Here is a 20,972-nt window from a genome sequence, read left to right as displayed (position 1 = left end):
GACTCCGTGTGCATCCGTTAATATGATGGCTCTTGCTGCCACAAACTGTAATTTACCATACACAACTTGCCGACTGGCTTGTTCTATTAGTGTGTTGTGAATTGCTTTAACATGCTGCTCTCTGCGCCTATGCTCTGCTAATTACGCCGCAGGTTTTTTTCTTGTTCTTTTCCCTGTAGAGTGTAAGAGAATCGTGGTGGGCTTTCCACTACGTTGAGACATTAACTTTGGAGTTCCTTAACAGAGTTACTCCATCATGTGGTGCTGTTTTTACTGCTAGGAAATTAAACCGTCTAGGTAATATTGCAGTTGGCAATAAAAAAATGAATAAATCAAATCCATTACCTGGTTGCTGTTTTTTTTGTCTGCCTGCTTTTCCAACACGGGTTTTCCCCATTTTTTGCAGAGGTACTGGGTAATTTATCCCTCACCGGGTTCCTATTCCTCCATGCAGGTCACGACATAAGGTCCCTCAGGGTGTCTGACCCCTGCTCCGTGGCCTTGTTGGCTTGACTGAGCTTATGGCTTCCCTTTGTAACAGGTGTGATGGTGGCATCCCCCCTGGGGATCCGCATACCTTGTGTATGCACTACCTGGGTTTGAGCCACACGGAGAGGGCGGAGGCGCGCCCTACCTGTTTTGTGTGGTGATCTCAATGCCCGCGCAATTAGAGGCCATGCACGAGTAGGTCGGCCAGGCTCAGGCTCGGGCTCGGGCTCAGGCTGGGGACAAGCTCCCTCCCTCAGGAGTGGTGCGCCAGCGAGCTGTTAGTCCCTCTACTGGGCCCAGTACCCCTCCCAGGAAACGTGGCCGGAGCAAGCAAAGGCAGAGCCCATCTGCTGCCAGTACTGGACGGGGGCAGGAGTTGTACCGCTGAGACCACCTTGAACGGAGGGCGCATGTCCTGCATCAGGAGGTTGATAGCTTCAATGGTGACGACAGCTGTTCCCTGTTGGCCAGTGATAGGCTGTTCCTGTTGTCACTGTTCACCACCGTGAGTGGGGCTGACAGGCCATCAGAAGCCGGCAGAGGAGCTTACTCACTCGGGTAGCCACTGCACTGGACATCAAACTGGTGGACAGTGAGGACTCTACATCTGTCCCCATCTCTGCTGAGTTCCGCGAGGCCTGGCAGGAGAGCTGGGCCTCTGCCAGGGGTCGCTTCCAACTCACAGCAGAGACTGGACCATGGAGTTATGTTGCGGGTGCAGTTACTTGGCCTCCGGGAGTACCCGACCATGGACATCATGATAGCTGCCATGGTCCTCCCGGACCAGGAGATTATAGGGCGGAACCCGCGACTGAAGCCGGGACCCCCCAGAGTCTTTGATGTGGACTTGAAAGCCACATATGGGTCCCTCTGCTCTTTTCGACGCGGCCATGCTGCTGCAGGCCTACCTGCAGACTCTGTTACCCCGGATGCAGGAGGGCACAGAGGAGCTCCTCTGGGAAGTGAAGGAGCTGTCTCGCCTGCTTTCCAGAGGGATGTGGCCCGTGCCAACGGACGATCCATAGCGCGCAGGTGGTTACCTCCCGGTGCCATCTCTGGCTGGCCCAATCCCGTCTGCCAGCTGCTCTCCAGAGCACCTTTGCCACACTTCCCATCACTCCAGGGCTGACGTTTGGCCCAGAGGTTGAAGATGTTCTGGAGCAGACCGATATGGTTCGTAGGGACTGGGAGACCCTGAGACAATTAATGCCGCCTCCTCAGGCCCCGGGTCTAAGGCAGATGGGCCGTTGCCACCCACCTGCACCCAAACGATGGTGGGGTCCCTCTCATGCCCCATTCTGCCACATCGTGCTGAGGGACGACAGCGGGGAGGGGCACAGCGTGCGGTGGAGCAACAGCCTAACCTGTCAACCGACACCACCAAAGAGACATGCCTGGGGGACGCAGGCGCTCGGGCACCAGAGGAGAGGCAGGCTCCGGCAGGATCCCTGACACACCCTTCCCGCCCTCAGCCGCTTCTCCCGGTCTCAAAGGGCATAGTGGAAGGAGGGTGTGGAGTCCCCCTGGCTTTTGTCCATAATGCTCGAGGGGTACCGACTCCAATTCCGGTGCCGGCCCCCATCCTTCAGGGGCCTTCGTGTCACCACGGTGGCCGACCCCCCCCCCCCCCCCCCCCCCCCCCCCTGAAGAAGAACCCTGCGGTTGGAGATCTCCTCACTCCTGGACAAGGGTGCTGGTTTTGAGGTTGTTCCTGAGTCATGCGGGGTGCAGTATGTCCTCCAATACCTGCAGTCTCAGTTGGATGAGGGCTTGGCAGCCTCTACACTGAGTATTTGGCCGCTGTATCTGCCTGCCATGTGGGGTGGATGGACAGGCCAGTGGGGCGCCATCCCTTGGTCTCCAGGTTTATGAAGGTGGTTCATCGCCTGCATCCAGCTAGAACCCGCTCAATGGCGAGCTGGGATCTGGATGTGGTCTTGGCAGCTTTGGCCTCCCTGAAACACCTCTCTATGAAGGTGGCTTTCTTGGTAGCGATTTACTGCCATGAAGAGGGTGGGTGAGCTCCATGATCTTTCGGTAAGTTCTGAATGCTACCGCCCCAACCCGTCATTCCTCTCGAATGTTCTGTCAGACAGGCATGTGAACATCTCTTTTATCCTATCTGCTTACGACCTCCCGGCAGTGGCGGGGGAGTCTAGGCCTCCCTCCGGCATGCTGTACCCTGTGCAGGCACTGGCTGCCTATGTGGAGCGGACACGATCAGTGAGAACAACAGACCAGCTCTTTGTCTGCTATGGTGAGAGAGTCCTGGGGGCTGGGTTATCAAAGCAGTGGCTCTCTCACTGGATTGTGGACACGATTACGACAGCATACCGCCTGGCTGGCAGGCCAGTGCTGGGATCTGTGGTGGCACATTCATCACGAGGTGTGGCTGCGTCCAGGGCTCTACTGAGAGGAGGGCCCCTCGCTGATATCTGTGCTGAGGCCAGCTGGTCTTCCTTTTGCACCGTTGCTTGGTACTATCAAGTAAATGTGGCATCTCCCTCTGCGGTTGGTTCAGCGGTCCTGTGCGTCGCCTCCCCTTCCCGGGGACTGTGCAAGGAACCCGCTTCCACATTGACGGCCCTTGTGTCTCGGTCCCGCGCTGGGACTTCGCCGCTGGCTGGCCTGGCCCCTCTAGCACCGACTAAATCTGGTACGGGTATACCAATATATTGGAGTGATCAAATATAGTGAAACATAATGAAGGTTACGCATGTAACCACGGTTATGTGTGCTATATGGATCTTCTATGGTGCTAGAGGTGCTACGGTGCTAGAGGCGCCTCAAAAATTATGTAGAGAACGTGTGTCGCGGCCATGGGTTCTATATATAGGGGAGGACCCCAGCCGTGACACAGGTGTGCACGGGAGTAAATCTGTAAATCCTCACCTCGGATGTATCCCTCCCCTGCGGAGTGATACCAATATATTGGAGTGATCCATATAGCTCATATAACCGTGGTTACATACGTAACCTTCGATCAAGAGTGAAGCTTGTAGTAACAGCGCAACACAGCATAGTAGCAGGGAGGGAGCTGCAGACAGACACACAAGCTAACCTCTTTTTTTGTGTTGCCATGGGCCATTGTTGTAGAAAATGGCTGCTGCAGTCAGAGCAGAGAGATAACATTGCTCATCTGTCACTGTAAAAAAAGGCTTTTCTCACAGATTATTTGCTCAACCAGCCATTCCCTTACAAAAAAATAGAGCAGTTTTGAAACTGCAGTAAAAGTGCGGTAACTGCAGTCGATTGTGGTATTTTCAATGCAGTATTTGCAGCATACTGCAGTTATATACTGCACTCTAACTACAGTTATACTACAGTGTACAGCAGTTATACTTCACTCTGACTGCAATCTTTTTTCGTAAGGGTGCAGACAGTGCTATATGTTAAAGATACATACTGTACAAAGGCTCTAGGCCAATTTGGTTCTGCACATTCAGGTGCATACAGGATGAGACATAATCCCTTGCAGGATTAGCCATAATCTCAGGTGCTCTATTCCCCAGCTGTATGTTACAGTTAGTACAGCAGTGCTAGCCTACAGTTGAAGTCGTAAGTTTACATTCACTTAGGTTGGAGTCATTTAAACTCGTTTTTCAACCACTCCATAAATTTCTTGATAACAAACTATAGTTTTGGCAAATCGGTTAGGACATCTACTTTGTGCATGACAAGTAATTTTTCCAACAATTGTTTGCAGACAGATTATTTCACTTCACTGTATCACAATTCCAGTGGGTCAGAAGTTTACATACACTAAGTTGACTGTGCCTTTAAACAACTTGGTAAATTCCAGAAAAGTATGTCATGTCTTTAGAAGCATCTGATAGGCCAATTGACATAATTGGAGGTGTACCTGTGGATGTATTTCAAGGCCTACCTTTAAACTCAGTGCCTCTTTGCTTGACATCATGGGAAAATCAAAAGGAATCAGCCAAGACCTCAGATTTTTTTTTTTTTTAACTCCACAAGTCTGGTTCATCCTTGGGAGCAATTTCCAAACACCTGAAGGTACCACGTTCATCTGTACAAACAATAGTACGCAAGTATAAACACCGTGGGAGCACGCAGCCATCATACCGCTCAGGAAGGAGACGCGTTCTGTCTCCTAGAGATGAACATACTTTGGTGCGAAAAGTGCAAATCAATCCCAGAACAACAGCAAAGGACCTTGTGAAGATGCTGGAGGAAACAGGTACAAAATTTTCTATATCCACAGTAAAACGAGTTCTATATCGACATAACTTGAAAGGCCGCTCATCAAGGAAGAAGCCACTGCTCCAAAACCGCCATAAAAAAAGCCAGACTACGGTTTGCAACTGCACATGGGGACAAAGATCTTACTTTTTGAAGAAATGTCCTCTGGTCTGATGAAACAAAAATGGAACTGTTTGGACATAATGACCATCGCTAGGCAGGAAAATTATGTGGATATTATCCAAAATTATCCGACTTCAACTGTATATGGTGAGAGAACCTTCAATACTGTATTCCCCCATATTGTGCCTCTTGTCCTCTAACCATCATCAGCCAGAGATAAAAGTTTACTGGCATTCAGCACTGCAGGATGTCCAAAGTAAATAGTCCTGTCCACATAGGCCCAATGCACGTCACTCCCTTATTGAACAACCACTATAGTGAGCTAGCTAGCCGCTACAAAGGCTACAATTGGTAGCTCTGAACCATGAAAACATGTTTCACATTAGGCCTGTGTTTCCAGTGTTTGAAGAATACTGTCAGTGGACACGTTGCATGTGTCCTCTTGTGTCTTTGCAGCACTGAACCACTTTTTGTATAGTCTTTGTATTTGGGAATTGTTTGTGCGTGTAATGAGTGAATATGCTATGCATTCTTTTTACCCATGAAATGTATGTTTCCCACATATTTGTTTTTTGCTTGTCTTCAGTGTTTCTTTCTTTATGAAGAGATCCTGTCACTGAAGGAGAGAGTTGGTTTATTTGGACTAGACAGTCAGTACCCCTGTGTCTGACTCTGAATGTCCCCCAGCCGTTATCTACTGCTGCATGTGATAAAGTGGCTATGATGTGGAGCTGTGAGGAAAACAACGGAGAGGAGACAGACATCTCTATTAGTGCAGTGCTTTGGACAGGCCAACAGATAACCTATAAATAAGGGCAGTCCTGTCAGGAAACATAGCCATCCTCTAATCTTATCTCCTTCCTCTCAGGCTGAGGCTATTGCTATGCGTGGCTGGCTGTCACACTGGACCATGCGCTGGGTAACGTCATGTCATGAACCCGATATATAAATCTACCTGTTCTAACGGAACGACAGGTTGTCTTGCATTTTACACTGTGTCCCTCAATATAGCAGACCTGTCTGAAGAACTACACATAGCCGGAATTGAAAAGAAAAGGTAACTCCAGACATAGGGCTGTCATGATCATGTGGAGGATTGACGGACCAAAACGCAGCATTTGGAAAATAAGCCATCTTCTTTTATTTTAGAAGAAGGCAAAACGAAACAAAACACTTACGAACTAACCAAAACAATAAACGACCGTGAAGCTAATAAAACGTAGTGCACACACAGGCTACAAACGTATAACATAGACAATTACCCACATCAAACGAAAGCCTATGGCTACCTTAAATATGGCTCCCAATCAGAGACAACAGAAATCAGCTGTCTCTAATTGGGAACCCATTCAGGCAACCATAGACTCTCCTAGACAACTACACCCAACATAGACACAGCTAGACACATACACTCAACACAAACCCATACACTACACCCAACACCCCCTTTACCATATAACCACCCAAAACCGATAAAACACAAACATTCCCCATGTCACACCCTGACCTAACTAAAATAATAAAGAAAACAAAGAATACTAAGGCCAGGGCGTGACAAGGGCCCTATCAATTTGAAGAGTTCTGTTGCCTACCTCATCCAATTTTTTTTATTATTTTATTTTTTTATTTTTGCGAAAGGGAGTGGCTCCTAATCTGGGGCAAATTCTCGTGGTATCTTGTGGGAATTTGGATTTGAAATCAAACAATGACTGTGAGGAAGTGCAGATTGTCAGCTTTAATTTGAAGGTATTTTCATCCATATCGTGTGAACTGTTTCAGAAATTACAGCACAAATGTCATACCCCCAAATGCTAATGACCCCTGTTATTGTAATGGTGAGAGGTTAGTCTTGGGGGTATGATATTTTTGCGTCTAACTTTCTCACTTATCATTATTCAAGATTCATTCAGGATTATCCGTAATCATGGTAGCTGCCACATTAATGTAGAAGTGATTAGAAACAGTATATTGTTATTTACAATAAAAGTGACTCCAAAATGACACTACATTATTTACCCTGCATTTCTATTGGGCACAAAATAATCTGAACCACAAACAAAACAAACACTTGTAGTCACAAGCTTGATGTAGTCATTGCGTGCTATGCATATGGGATCAAATTTGCTATTTTAATACACATATAAGTGAATTTGTCCCAAAACTTTTGAGGGGGGACTATGCACTGTTGTAATTTCTAAACATTTCACCCAATATGGATGAAAAATACCCTCACATTAAAGCTGCAGTCTTCATGTTAACCCTTCATGTTAACCTCATAGTCATTGTTTGATTTCAAACGTGTGGCTCAGTTGGTAGAGCATGGCGCTTGCAACGCCAGGGTTGTGGGTTCGATTCCCATGGGGGGCCAGTACAAAAAAAGTATGAATGTATGTACTTGTAAGTCGCTCTGGATAAGAGCGTCTGCTAAATGACTTAAATGTAATGTAAATGTACATATTGAAGATGTGCCTGCTCATCCCCAGAATATTTTTTACTTATCTAATTTCAAAGGATAAAGTGAAGGACATGAACAACTTCTGAGTTAAAAACACTATAACATATGGAAGAAAATTAAACGTGTTCTACAAGAACCAATATCACTCACTAAAAACACAACCTTATGGGGAACAATCCTTGGACGGCTTTTCAGAATTCACTGATAAATTGGTCCACATGGAAAACTAAAGGAATAGAAACCGGAAATACATTTATTTCCTTGACAGAATTAAAAAGTAATTTTGGACTGACCAATCTAGATAGTTTCAAATACATACAACTTAAAAGTAACATTTCACAATTTTTATTGGACATCTTTTGGACATCAGAGCAACCTGCAGGAATGTTATTTGAGTCAGAAAAGGATGTTCATATGACAGGGAAGATATACAAAGCCTTGCAGAGAGCATATCCAACTGACCAGCTCTTAGAAGAAATTCTATTGGAACCAAGATTAAAAAGGATTTAAAATGGAACTGATATTGGCACAAGATGGAGGGAAAATTGGAGCATAACTAACAAAATTACAGTTAATGAAAGTTTACGCTTAATCTAGTATAAACTAATGTATATCATTTATTATACAGGAGACAAAATTCACAAATTCTACAGCAGAGTCGTCTTTTTTTTTGCATTATTTTTTATTTTTATTTTTTAACTAGGCAAGTCGGTTAAGAACAAATTCTTATTTACAATGAAGCCCTAGGAAGAGTGGGTTAACTGTTCAGGGCAGAACGACAGATTTTTACCTTGTCAGCTCGGGGATTCGATCCACCAACCTTTCGGTTATTGGCACAACACTCTAACCACTAGGCTAACTGCCACACAATCTACCTGCAGTGAAGCTGCTCAACATTTACATTACATTCAGTCATCTAGCAGACTCTCCCATCCAGAACGACCCACAGGAGCAACCAGATCTCCCACCAAGTGAATCGGGGACATGAAGCAGCAATCTCTCGGCCACCGGTCCAAGCTCCCAACCGCCAGGCCATGAACCATCCAAATTTCCCCACATTTCCCCTCGAGAGCTGCCCCTCAACCGTCAAAGACCCCCCCCCCCCCCCAATATATATACAAATTCAAAAATATGATATTCGCAATGTCACTCACACACACTTGATTGAATGGGCTTGTCATTCACACAGTATTGACAAAAATGTGCATTTGATCTAAATATGGGTATACGAGGACATTTAGTGGTCACCAGGTTTTTCGTCCTTGGTCAGTACCTATCATAGATGTTGGGTGAGACCTCTTTCTTATGCAAAAAAAAACACAACTAGAGATTTCATGCATGAGCATGCAATGCAATGAGAGATATTTTTGAAGCAGGTATTTACTTTGTATTGTCATTGACTAGAACAAAGTATAATTGTATGAGCTATGCATCTGTGTATCGGTGTTTTTGTACCCCTCTACTAGCTAGCTAGATGGGCCAGTCCAGTCGTAGAGAGGCAAATCGGTTTTTACCACCTGGATATAGGGGTGGAAGACTAATCGAACCATCTTGTAGCTGGTTCCCTCCGACGTTTTCCCTAGGAGAGCTGGCGCTCGAAGTCTCGCAGATTGATCGCTATCTTAAGTGTAGGTCCAATTGACTAACATTGCCTCCACTGCCCTCAAATTAGCTTGAGGGAGTGAGTGAAGAACTTGATCTCTTGTGGGATTGATATGACCCACAATTCATTGCAAACTGTAGTTACGTGTCATAATCCGGTGGTCGCAAAGTGTCACATTTAATAATTCTCTAAACCAGCTTCATGAGATGGTCAGCTGGAATGCATTTCAATTAACAGGTGTGCCTTGTTAAAAGTTAATTTGTGGAATTTCTTTCCTTAATGCGTTTGAGCCAATCAGTTGTGTTGTGACAAGGGAGGGGTGGAATACAGAGGATAGCCCTATTAGGTAAAAGACCAAGTCCATATTATGGCAAGAACAGCTCAAATAAGCAAAGATAAATGACAGTCCATCATTACTTTAAGACATGAAGGTCAGTCAAACCTGAACATTTCAAGAACTTTAAAAGTTTCTTCAAGTGCAGTTGCAAAATAATGAATAATTATTAATGAAACTGGCTCTCATATAATGAAACTGGCTCTCATGAGGACCGCCACAGGAACGGAAGACCCAGAGTTCTCTGCTGCAGAGGATAAGTTCAGCCAGTTACCAGCCTCAAATATTGCAGCCCAAATAAATGCTTCAGAGTTCAAGTAACAGACACATTTCAACATCAATTGTTCAGAGGAGACTACGTGAATCAGGCCTTCATGGTCAAATTGCTGCAAAGAAACCACTACGGACACCAATAAGAAGAAGAGACTTGCTTGGGCCAAGAAACGCGAGCAATGGACATTAGACTGGTAGAAATCTGTCCTTTGGTCTGATGAGTCCAAATTTGAGATTTTTGGTTCCAACCGCCTTGTGTTTGTGAGACGCAGAGTAGGTGAACAGATGATCTTCGCATGTTTGGTTCCCACCGTGAAGCATGGAGGAAGAGGTGTGATGGTGTGGGGTTGCTTTTCTGGTGACACTGTCTGTGATTTCTTTAGAATTCAAGGCACACTTAAGTAGCATGGCTACCACAGCATTCTGCAGCGATACACCATCCCATCTGGTTTGACCAAGAAGAAGAGTGATGCATCAGATGACCTGGCCTCCACAATCACCTGACCTCAACCCAATTGAGATGGTTTGGGATGAGTTGGACCACAGAGTGAAGGAATAGCAGACAACAAGTGCTCAGCATATGTGGGAGCTCCTTCAAGACTGTTGGAAAAGCATTCCAAGGGAAGCTGGTTGAGAGAATGCAAAGTGGCTACTTTGAAGAATCTAAAATATATTTTGATTTGTTTTAAACTTTTGAATGAGTAGGTGTGTCCAAACTTTTGACTGGTACTGTATGACATTGATTTTATTGTTGTAAAATCGTCTCAGTCTCGTAGTGAGGAGCCTATAAAATGTAACTAGCTTCATAAACATATTTTGGGGAATTCTGAAATGTATTGGAATAAATGACCAAGCTATAAAACTAGCTATCCAGCTATGAGTAACTGTACGGTAGCTAGCTAACTATGTTAGCTTGCTAGGTACATTAATAGCTTTAGGTTGGTTGTTTTTAAACAGAATTTCAAGATTTCCACCAGAGACATTGCCTCTCCAATCATCACTCTCTCTCGCTTGGGCAAGGAACATTTAAGGCACATTTGAATGTGACGATATAAAATGTAATTCAAGGGCTGAGGGTTTAGGACCGAGGGCTGTCTACTTTGAATGTGGACTGCAGCCCTGGTCACAGACTAGGAGACACTCCCTTTGCAAAAAGAGTAGTGTGTAGTTCCATTAGTTAGATATACCACTACAGTGCCTTGCAAAAGTATTCATGCTCCTTGGATTTCTTCCCATTTTATTGTGTTACAAAGTGGGATTAAAATAGGTTTAATTGTAAAAAAAAAAAAAAAATATATATATATATATATATATATATATAACAATATACTCTAATGTCAAAGTGGAAGAACAATTATATACACTACCGTTCAAAAGTTTGGGGTCAGTTAGAAATGTCCTTGTTTTCCATGAAAACATACATGAAATTAGTTGCAAAATGAATAGGAAATATAGTCAAGATGTTGACAAGGTTATAAATAATGATTTTTAATTGAAATAATAATTGTGTCCTTCAAACTTTGCTTTCGTCAAAGAATCCTCCATTTGCAGCAATTATAGCCTTGTAGACCTTTGGCATTCTAGTTGTACATTTGTTGAGGTAATCTGAAGAGATTTCACCCCATGCTTCCCGAAGCACCTCCCACAAATTGGATTGGTTTGATGGGCACTTCTTACGTACTGTACCATACGGTCAAGCTGCTCCCACAACAGCTCAATAGGGTTGAGATCTGGTGACTGTGCTGGCCACTCCATTATAGACAGAATACCAGCTGACTGCTTATTCCCTAAATAGTTATTGCGTAGTTTGGAGCGGTGCTTTGGGTCATTGTCCTGTTGTAGGAGGATATTGGCTCCAATGAAGCCCCGTCCAAATGGTATGGCATGGCGTTGCAAAATGGAGTGATAGCCTTCCTTCTTCAAGATCCCTTATACCCTGTACAAATCTCCCACTTATTTGTGTGAAATGATAGTGGTTGACATGATTTTTGAATGACTAACCCTTCCGTTGTCCCCCATACGTACAACATCTGTAAAGTCCCTCAATTTCAATCACAGATTCAACTACAAATATCAGGGAACTTTTCGAAAGCCTCGTAAAGAAGGGCAGTGATTGGTAGATGGTTAACAATAACAAATCAGACATTGAATATTCCTTTAAGCATGGTCAAGGTAATAATTATGCTGTGGATTACAGTATGTATTAAACCACCCAGACACATCAAAAAGATAGTCGTCCTTCTGAACTGAGCTGCAGAAAAGGAATGAAACTGCTCCGGGATATTACCATAAGGCCATTAGTGATTTTTAAACAGTTACGTAGTTTCATGGCAGTGATGGGAGAAAACTGAGGATCTGGATCAACAACAATTGTAGACTTCACAATAACGACTTAAATGACAGTGAAATGAAGAATACAAATATACAGAATACAAATATTCCAAAACATGCATCTTGTGTGCAACAAGGCGCTAAAGTAATACTGCAAAAAACATGGAAAGGAATACACTTTTTGGCCTAAATGCAAAGCCTTATGTTTTGGGCAAATCCAATACATCACTGAGTAACTGCCTTCTTATTTTCAAGCAAGGTGGTGACTGCATCATGGTATGGTATGCTTGACATCGGTAAATATTGGGGATAATATTTTTAGGATTAAAGGGGGGGGGGGGGGGGGGGTGCAACACAATATTAGAAAGATGTTCTTAATGTTTGGTATACTCGGTGTATACTGGAGTTGATTACCAAGAAGACAGTGCATGTTCCTGAGTGGCCAAGTTACAGTTTTGACTTAAATCAGCTTAAAAAATATATGTCAAGACTTGAAAATTACTGTCTAGCTATGATCCCCTAAATCTTGACAGATCTTGAAGAATTATGAAAAGAATAATGGGCTAATATTGCACAATCCAGGTGTGTAAAGCTCTTAGTGACTTACCCAAGAAGACTCACAGCTGTAAACGCTGCCAGAGGTGTTTCTAACATATATTGACTCAGGGAGCTGAATACTTATGTAACGCCTATATTTTAGTTATTGAATTGCTATCGATCTTTTAAAAATGTTTTAAAGTCCTTAACTTTCACATTAAATGGTATTTTATGTAGATTGTTGACAAAAAAAATACAATTAAATCAATTTTATTCCCCCTTTGTAACACAATAAAATGTGAAGAGATCCAAGGAGTGTGAATACTTTTGCAAGGCAAAAGAGTAATTGACTACTGGAAACACTACCTAGATTTGAATATAGTTCAACTACCACCAAGCTACTGCAAAATGTAATTCAATTACTAGTTGAACTATATGTAGTTCACTACTCCCCAACACTGGTACACACACATTCTCTTACTCAATACACTGTAATTACATAAGGCAGGGTAATTATTGTTTTAGCAGGGTTTGTTTTTCTGTATACAGTAGAATGTTCCAACCTACATTACGGGTTGATAGTGCTATAACAAAACCCAGCCTCTTCCTACTATAATAGACAGGTGTTGATACCTGCCCACCATGATCTTAATGGTCTCTGTTTCTGTTTGGGTTTCTCCTCTGGTTTATTTGCCATGCTGTTGCAATCTCTGACAATGTAAGCTATTAGTTAAAACTATGTAAATCAAACTTTGTAGATCAAATGTATAATTATATTTCTATTTGTCTGTCTTTTTCCAGGGTAAGTGTCTTCTGACGGTGCAGCTGGGTGATGGAGAGCGTTTGGAGGATGTAGAGTTCTACCTGCTGTTTGCTGGCACCACCCAGAGGCACCTGACCAGTACTTTGAGGATAAGCCATGTCACCCTACAGGCTGTGTGCCCAGGTAAATTCCACCATGCACCACACACACAACTGGTTGCTAGATCTGATGCTGGACAGTCGTACTGGTGGTGTGTGTGTGTGTGTGGCAGATCCGTTTGGATTAACCAAGTCTTTTATGATTACACACACACACACGTTATGTTCTATCCTCGTGGGGACCTACAATTCATTTCCATTAAATTCTATTTTCCCTGCCTCCGTTGCCCTAAACCTAACCCTAATTGTAACACTAAACCTAACCCTAATTGTAACACTAAACCTAACCCTAATTGTAACACTAAACCTAACCCTAATTGTAACACTAAACCTAACCCTAATTGTAACACTAAACCTAACCCTAATTGTAAACACTAAACCTAACCCTAATTGTAAACACTAAACCTAACCCTAATTGTAAACACTAAACCTAACCCTAATTGTAAACACTAAACCTAACCCTAATTGTAACACTAAACCTAACCCTAATTGTAACACTAAACCTAACCCCTTGTCACGCTCGCTATCCTCAAACTCCCTGTCATAAATCTACCAAGACGCAGCATGCCTGTAGTTTCAAATCCTTTTAATGAAAGTGAAACCGAAACAATCAAAAAACAAACAGGTAAACAGCAAAGACCGTGACGCAACTGAGGTGCACACAAACACACACGGAAAATAATTACCCACAAAACACAGGTGGGAAAAGGCTACCTAAGTATGGTTCTCAATCAGAGACAACGATAGACAGCTGCCTCTGATTGAGAACCATACCCGGCCAAACACATAGAAATAGAAAATCATAGAAGATAGACTGCCCACCCAAATCACACCCTGACCAAACCAAAATAGAGACATAAAACGCTCTCTACGGTCAGGGCGTGACACCCCTAAGCTTAAAATAGCCTTTGTCCTCATGTGGATGTGGGAAATGTCCCCACGAGGGAGATTATTTTCCTTGTTTTACTATACACACACATACAGCATATGTTTTACTATCCTTGTGTGGACCTAAAATTGATTTCCATTCAAAATCCTATTTTCCCTTATCCTAACCCTAATTCTAACCCTAAACTTAATTCCTTAGCCTATATTAGCCTTTGTCCCCACGAGGGATAATTGTCCTTGTTTTACTATCTTTGTGGGGTACTTTGGAGGATTTCCGATGCCCACGAGGATAGTAATACACACACACCCCGCTCTTCATGGGCACAGAGAGACATTGTACATTGTACCAGCTAATGATTTGTGCTTCATGGTTCCACTGAAATGGGACGAGCCTCTTGGCAGCTGCCACAGGAAAGGAGCATTTGTAAATGACTGCTTCTCTTCTAGATGTATGCCATCTTGCTTTTTTCACAGTCATGAAAATACATTGTTATAATGTGAGAACATTGCTCAATAATTATATCTATCTCAGTCTGGTTGTTGGCAATAAACCATGTTCTCATCAAAGGGCTGTTTATGTCTAGGCAGCCTTACCAGAAGAAGACTTGGTGATAAAACAAAAATATATTTAGGTGTTTTTGTCTTTCACCCGGCTCCAGTTATCACCCTGAGCGGTATGCAGGGTCCATGTAAAAACATGGCTGAAGTGGCATATTGATGATGGTATGATGGCTGCCCCAGCTTTGATTTATCAGTGTTTGTGTTGTGTGTGTGTATGGACGTCAGCAGAGCTATGAATAGGAGTATTTGGGTCTCCTGTCCCATCACTCCTGTTTCATAATATGAGCTCTCCTTAACTAAGTTCTCACATGTCCTTTTTCTGTGGAGTCCATGCATTCTTAGAGGGAGGGACATGGTAAAGAACAGTTCAGTATATCACGTCACTAGGCCATGTTTTAAACACTTTTTGTTGTTGCTAATAGGTTTTGATGGTAATTTCCCCTCTTTGTGACACCTATAATGAATATTCCTCTGATTGTGAGAATAGCATATTTACCTTTTGGTTCACAGGCCTCTTCAATGTTACATCTCTATCTGTGGTCTGTTTTAAAATGGTCGGTTTAATGGTCCACTGGGATGGAGGCTAGATTAACGTTTGTCTGCTTTGAAACCTGTTGACCCCATGCAGCCAAGTTATTTGGGCAAGCAACGTGGCAGTTACTCTGTCACTCCTACCCATATTAGCTGACGAGAGACTTAAATGCTAAAGGCTTCCTTTTCATTTCTCTGTGGTTTTTAAAACTATTCACTGACAAATAGTGTTTAATGTTTGGACTTTGTGCATCTTAGCAACCAGAGAAGCCACAGAACTCAAGCCAGCATTGCAGCAGGACAGTGGAGCTTGAACATGGTTTTCTCTGTTCTTTACCCTGGAGTCTGAGCTTTAGGGCTACTACACACTGTAAACTCACACTGTAAACTCACACTGTAAACTCACACTGTAAACTCACACTGTAAACTCACACTAAAGTCTTTTTGGCATGTCTGAAGCACGTGTGCAGGTTATATTAACCCTCCATCCTCCCTCCCCAGCCCATGACTGCTGTGAGTCGGTGCAAGTCACGCTGTGCTCTGCGCGGTCTGATGGCTCGGTGGACCCTGTGGCCGAGGAGCGCTTCCAATTCGTCCAGGACCTGGCCTTCGACATGGCCCAGTTCCTGGTGAGCGCTGCAGGGCGGGCCGACGGTCTGGAGGGGGCGCTGCTGCTGGATGAGTGCCAGATCCCCCTGCAGGAGTGTGAGCGACTGGACGAGAGCCTCTCCCTGGCACTCAGACACCTGGCCCTGCCCCAGGGGTGGAGCGTCCTGGGCGCCAACGTAGGCACACCACCAGGTACCAACCTGGACAACAGCATTGGTGAGTAGGGATGCTTTGTGTGTCTCTGTGCGTCTACTTCTGTATGTTTCTCACAGTTTAGTGTTGCAGCACGGTCTGTCTGTACATTATCATGCCTTATACCCTCTTAATGTGCCTGTAGATTTCCTACAGTATGTGTTGCTGTGTTCTGTTCACACCTCAGTGAAGGAATCAAGTAGACTGAGGGAACATTTGTTGTTTCCTCCGAGAGATGATTTGGCCGGGGTCCCATTCCGCTGTGTGAGTAGTGGAGCGTGCCCACCAGGTGGTTCACTAATGATACTCCAGCTCCGCCTGGGCATTAATGTTCGCACCAGCCACCTACGGCTTTAGGAGAAAGATCCACTCCAGCTAACGGCCAATCAGAGGTCACTTTATTCATTTTGTGGTTTTTTGGAGGGGCTCTGACATGTGTAACTACTTTCAGTCAAACTGCAGTGATTCTGTTAGTTGGCACACAGACGGTCCTGACAGAGGAGTGAGTCTGACTAGAGAGGTCTACCCTAGATAGGAGAGGAAGGGCTTTAGCTGAGAGAGCAGTGTCCCCTGGGATAGCACCAGTTCTCCACTCCTGATGTTCATGGCTCGGCTTTCCGACTGCATTTACACCCACTTCTGTTTTCTGCTCCTATTGGGTCATCATCATAAATCAGGAATGCAGATATGTCAGATATGCTCAAAACAAACATTCCCACCCAATTAAGAAGTAGGCAGTAACACACAGTGTTTATATGGTCTATTAACCAGAGCCTGGGACAGATTCTGGAGCACAAAAGGGGAAATTTGGGATAAATGTCGGCTCTGGTCAGAGCTGACTGGTATTTGTTTCATTTGGAGCCAGTAAGCCTGTTCTTGTCAGTAGAGTGTTAGTGTACTATCACCTCTCTCTGCTCCTCTCTCCTCTCCTCTTTCTCTGCTCCTCTCTCCTCTCCTCTCTTCTCTCTCTGCTCCTCTCTCTTTGTTCCCTTCTCCTCTCTTCTCTCTCTGCTCCTCTCCTCTCTCCTCTCTGCTCCTCTCCTCTCTCCTCTCTCTCCTCTCTCTCCTCTCTCTCCTCTCTCTGCTCCTCTCTCCTCTCTCCTCTCTTCTCTCCTCTCTTCTCTCTGCTCCCCTCTCCTCTCTTCTCTCTCTGCTCCTCTCTCCTCTGCTCCTCTCCCCTCTTCTATCTCTGCTCCTCTCTTCTCTCTCTGCTCTTCTCTCCTCTCTCTGCTTCCCTCTCTCTGCTTCCCTCTCTCTCTGCTTCCCTCTTTCTCTGCTTCCCTCTTTCTCTGCTCCCCTCTCTCTTTGCTCCTCTCTCCTCTCCTCTCTTTCTGCTCCCCTCTCTCTCTGCTCCTCTCTCCTCTCCTCCCCTCTCTCTCTGCTCCTCTCTCTCTGCACCAGTAATACGAGATTGTGGTAAAGGAGGAAAAACCTGGTATTTTAAGATGAAATAAGTGTGCACGAATAGTCATGAAAAAACTAGAGGCAGATGAGACAGACATGCAGCCCTTCAGCCACTTGAATGTATGGCCCTATAGCAATATACTGTAATAGTATAGGACCCATAGGTCATCATGAAAACTATTGGCTCCTGCTGGGTAATTTGGAACACCAAACTGGAGAAGACAGATTGAACAAGACATTTCTGTTTTCTAACATTGTCAGTGCTTAGCAATTATAATCCATCATAAACATATCTATAGTTAAGAATGTCAACTCCAGGCTGATTTGATATTTACAGCAATACTAGAGAAAGACATTTGAAGGACCTTTCAGTCCTTTATGCTTCTCGTCCCCTTAGACTTTTGTTGACATAGGCACATATGAGCTGTGTCCCAATTGACGAGGATGCTGCCTCCCAATCCCAAGGTACCTTAAAGTGCTGCCTTCTAAGGTGCCTTCATTCGGGTGTGACTACAGGGAGTACAGCTATGACTCAAAAGTGATAGCTGAAAAAAAGTGACTTTTGTAGCAGGTTAGGAGAGCATTGTTATCTAACTCTGAACCTTTTACTAATCTTAACCTAAATCCCCTAACCTGCCACTTTAATTATCATAACCTGCTGCGTAAATTCTCCTAACCTGCTATAAAAAAGTCCTTCCGGTCGTAGTTGTACTCCCTCTAATCAGAACTCTTCATTCGGCTATTTTGAGGGTAGCATGCCATGTAACCTTTGCCGGGGAGGCTAACCCATAACACCTTTTTTTTTTTTTTGCTGACATTAAGTTGAAGTAGCCTTCTAATCTAGTTAGATTGCGTCATATCACCTTTCAATATTAGTTATCAACTAATATAACACCATGCTATCTTGAACATCCGTGTCATTTAATACTATGCACGGGTGTGATGGTTTGATAGTATGAATGAATCACAATGCAAGCCTACTCATTAGAAACACCAATACAAGCTCTAATGCAATATTAGTGTTTACTTGTTATTCATGTCAGATATTTCAATTTTGGGATAGTTGTTCACTGAATTGCTAGCTCACACTGCTACAGTGACTACAATGTAAACAAATGTCTCGCGCTCAGTGGAATGTGAATGCGTTACTAAAGTGCTACCTACTTAGATAGGTTCATTTGGAAGCAGGTAGGCAGCAGGCAGCTGCCACTTGGATTGGGACACAACCATGGTCTGAATTCCAAAGCACTAAAATCGGTATGCTGTGTATACATGTCTAGTCTACCGTCTTTGTATTTAGCTTTGACTGATGACAGATTGTAATACTAACAGAATGTGTTTAGTCCTCTAATGTTAGTTCCAATTCCTGCATTCTGTCAGAGCTGTGCCACTGACTGCTGATGTGGTGAGCAGATGTTCTGTCTGGGTTGTAAACCAGTGCCTCTGTCAGGAATAGATAAGAAGAACACAAAAACTCACAGAGCTAGAAGACTGAGAGCCCCTCCTATCAGCCTCTCAAAGGACTGCTTTGTCTTGTCCACTCAGTGATAGATATATCCCTATTAAATGTATTGGGATCGGTTTATAGTATCAGAATGGCTTTGATCCTTTTTTCTCAGGGATTCAGCATGTAAGAGCACAGGGATTTGGCAGGGACCTCTGCCTAGTAACAATGTACAGAACAAGTCAACAATGTATGGCGAGCTAGAAACACCTGTCAGATTGGCCGGTTTATATGCTTCAGGTGGTTCTGGGTCTGACGTGCACCCAGATGAAAGCATGCTGTCCTTTATTTGGTGGGACATGTGAGCCTGCTTATATCCCCTGTGCTTTGCATCTCCTCCGGTTCCACTGTTACCTGAGGTCTTCCCTGATAATATTTGATTCCAAAACGCTTTGATGTTTGAAAAAAGAAAAGGGGGAAAGATGAATGGTCCTTTAAGAATAGATGATGCTGCAGTCAGGTTAGGAACATTTCATTCCTCTCCCCAACCTGCCGGTAGAGTGGGCCAGATGTTTAATGCCTTCTCCAGCCCTGGCATTTCCTGAAGCTGGTCCCGGGCACCTTGGTGAGGCACAGTGAGCCTTGAAACTGGAGCTAGCAGCAGGCCGCCTGGCCCAGAGGCTCTCTCTGTTAGCTGGCTCTGCTGGCACCGCCTGGCCCAGAGGCTCTCTCTGTTAGCTGTCTCTGCTGGCACCGCCCGGTCTAGAGGCTCTCTCTGATAGCTGGCTCTGCTGGCACCACCCGGTCTAGAGGCTCTCGCTGTTAGCTGTCTCTGCTGGCACCGCCCGGTCTAGAGGCTCTCGCTGTTAGCTGTCTCTGCTGGCACCGCCCGGTCTAGAGGCTCTCTCTGTTAGCTGTCTCTGGTGGCACCACCCGGCCTAGAGGCTCTCTCTGTTAACTGGCTCTGCTGGCACCGCCCGGTCTAGAGGCTCTCTCTGTTAGCTGTCTCTGGTGGCACCACTCGGCCTAGAGGCTCTCTCTGTTAGCTGTCTCTGGTGGCACCACCCGGCCTAGAGGCTCTCTCTGTTAGCTGGCTCTGCTGGCACCGCCCGGTCTAGAGGCTCTCTCTGTTAGCTGTCTCTGGTGGCACCACTCGGCCTAGAGGCTCTCTCTGTTAGCTGTCTCTGGTGGCACCACCCGGCCTAGAGGCTGTCTTTGTTAGGGGGCTGTACTGGCACCTCCCGGCCCCAGCGCCCCGGCCACAGCCAAAAACTAGTACGAGTAAAATAAAGCAGAGGGGCATTAATATCATGAAAAACGCAGAAAAACTCCTAAAGGCATATTTCATCCCTTGTAACATCGGCTGCCAGCGCTCTAAATGCCAACAGAGGATCTGCTAGCATTCCAGCGCATCGCCCGGCGTCTATTAGACTGAGGGTTTGTGGGAGAAAAGTAGCCATGAGAATCCAGCACTGGTGGAAAATCTGATTTGTTAGTGTCTCTCCCTACTCCTGTAAGGCGTTTTTGGAGTGAGAGTTCTACCATAGAATGGGGCTGACAGAGAGGAAATGACGGCCCATGCTCATATTGTCTCTGTATTTCTACAAATCTGATCCACTGAACTGAGTCTGTAGAGATCTGGAGCGGGGTTGATTTTATTTTCCCATCAATGAGTCTAGGCGTTCTCATCTGCCACTGTAGGCCATTGAGTTGATAATGTTTATTATGCATGCATTATGGTAAGTTGGGGTATTACAGATTTCCTAACATTTGTTTTGTTCTTTTTGTCCTGTGTGTCTGTCAATGTGATGAAATACAGTGCCTGTTTTTCTTGTTTTACTTCCCTTTTTCTCTGCCATCTTCTGACAGGACAATGAGACCAAAACACAAAAACAACCTCTACTCTGCAGTGGTGATTACAATCTCTGCTTCAAGACTCCCGGGGCCTCATTTATCAATATTGTGTAGAAACTATTCTAAAATACTACTTACGAACAGAATTTAGAATGTTTGTACGCATAGAAAAAGTGTCAAACAATCCTACGAGCGTCACACGCACAGGAGATGATAACTG

The 20,972-nt window shown here is 44.6% G+C and overlaps 1 protein-coding gene across 6 annotated transcripts in view; it reads left to right on the top strand.

The window, feature by feature from the left end:
• LOC129867204 (A-kinase anchor protein 13-like) overlaps window positions 1–20,972 on the top strand; it is a 152,273-nt gene that overhangs the window by 59,822 nt on the left and 71,479 nt on the right. For all 6 annotated transcript variants that reach the window (XM_055940451.1, XM_055940450.1, XM_055940447.1 and 3 more), the window contains exons 3-4: window positions 13,150–13,294; window positions 15,751–16,074. In XM_055940451.1, coding sequence (XP_055796426.1) covers window positions 13,150–13,294; window positions 15,751–16,074 — 469 coding nt within the window. The remainder of the gene's footprint in view (window positions 1–13,149; window positions 13,295–15,750; window positions 16,075–20,972) is intronic.

Source organism: Salvelinus fontinalis, chromosome 12 (assembly GCF_029448725.1).
Source record: "Salvelinus fontinalis isolate EN_2023a chromosome 12, ASM2944872v1, whole genome shotgun sequence".
Classification (NCBI taxonomy): domain Eukaryota; kingdom Metazoa; phylum Chordata; class Actinopteri; order Salmoniformes; family Salmonidae; genus Salvelinus; species Salvelinus fontinalis.
This window is presented reverse-complemented; position numbering and strand designations above follow the sequence as displayed.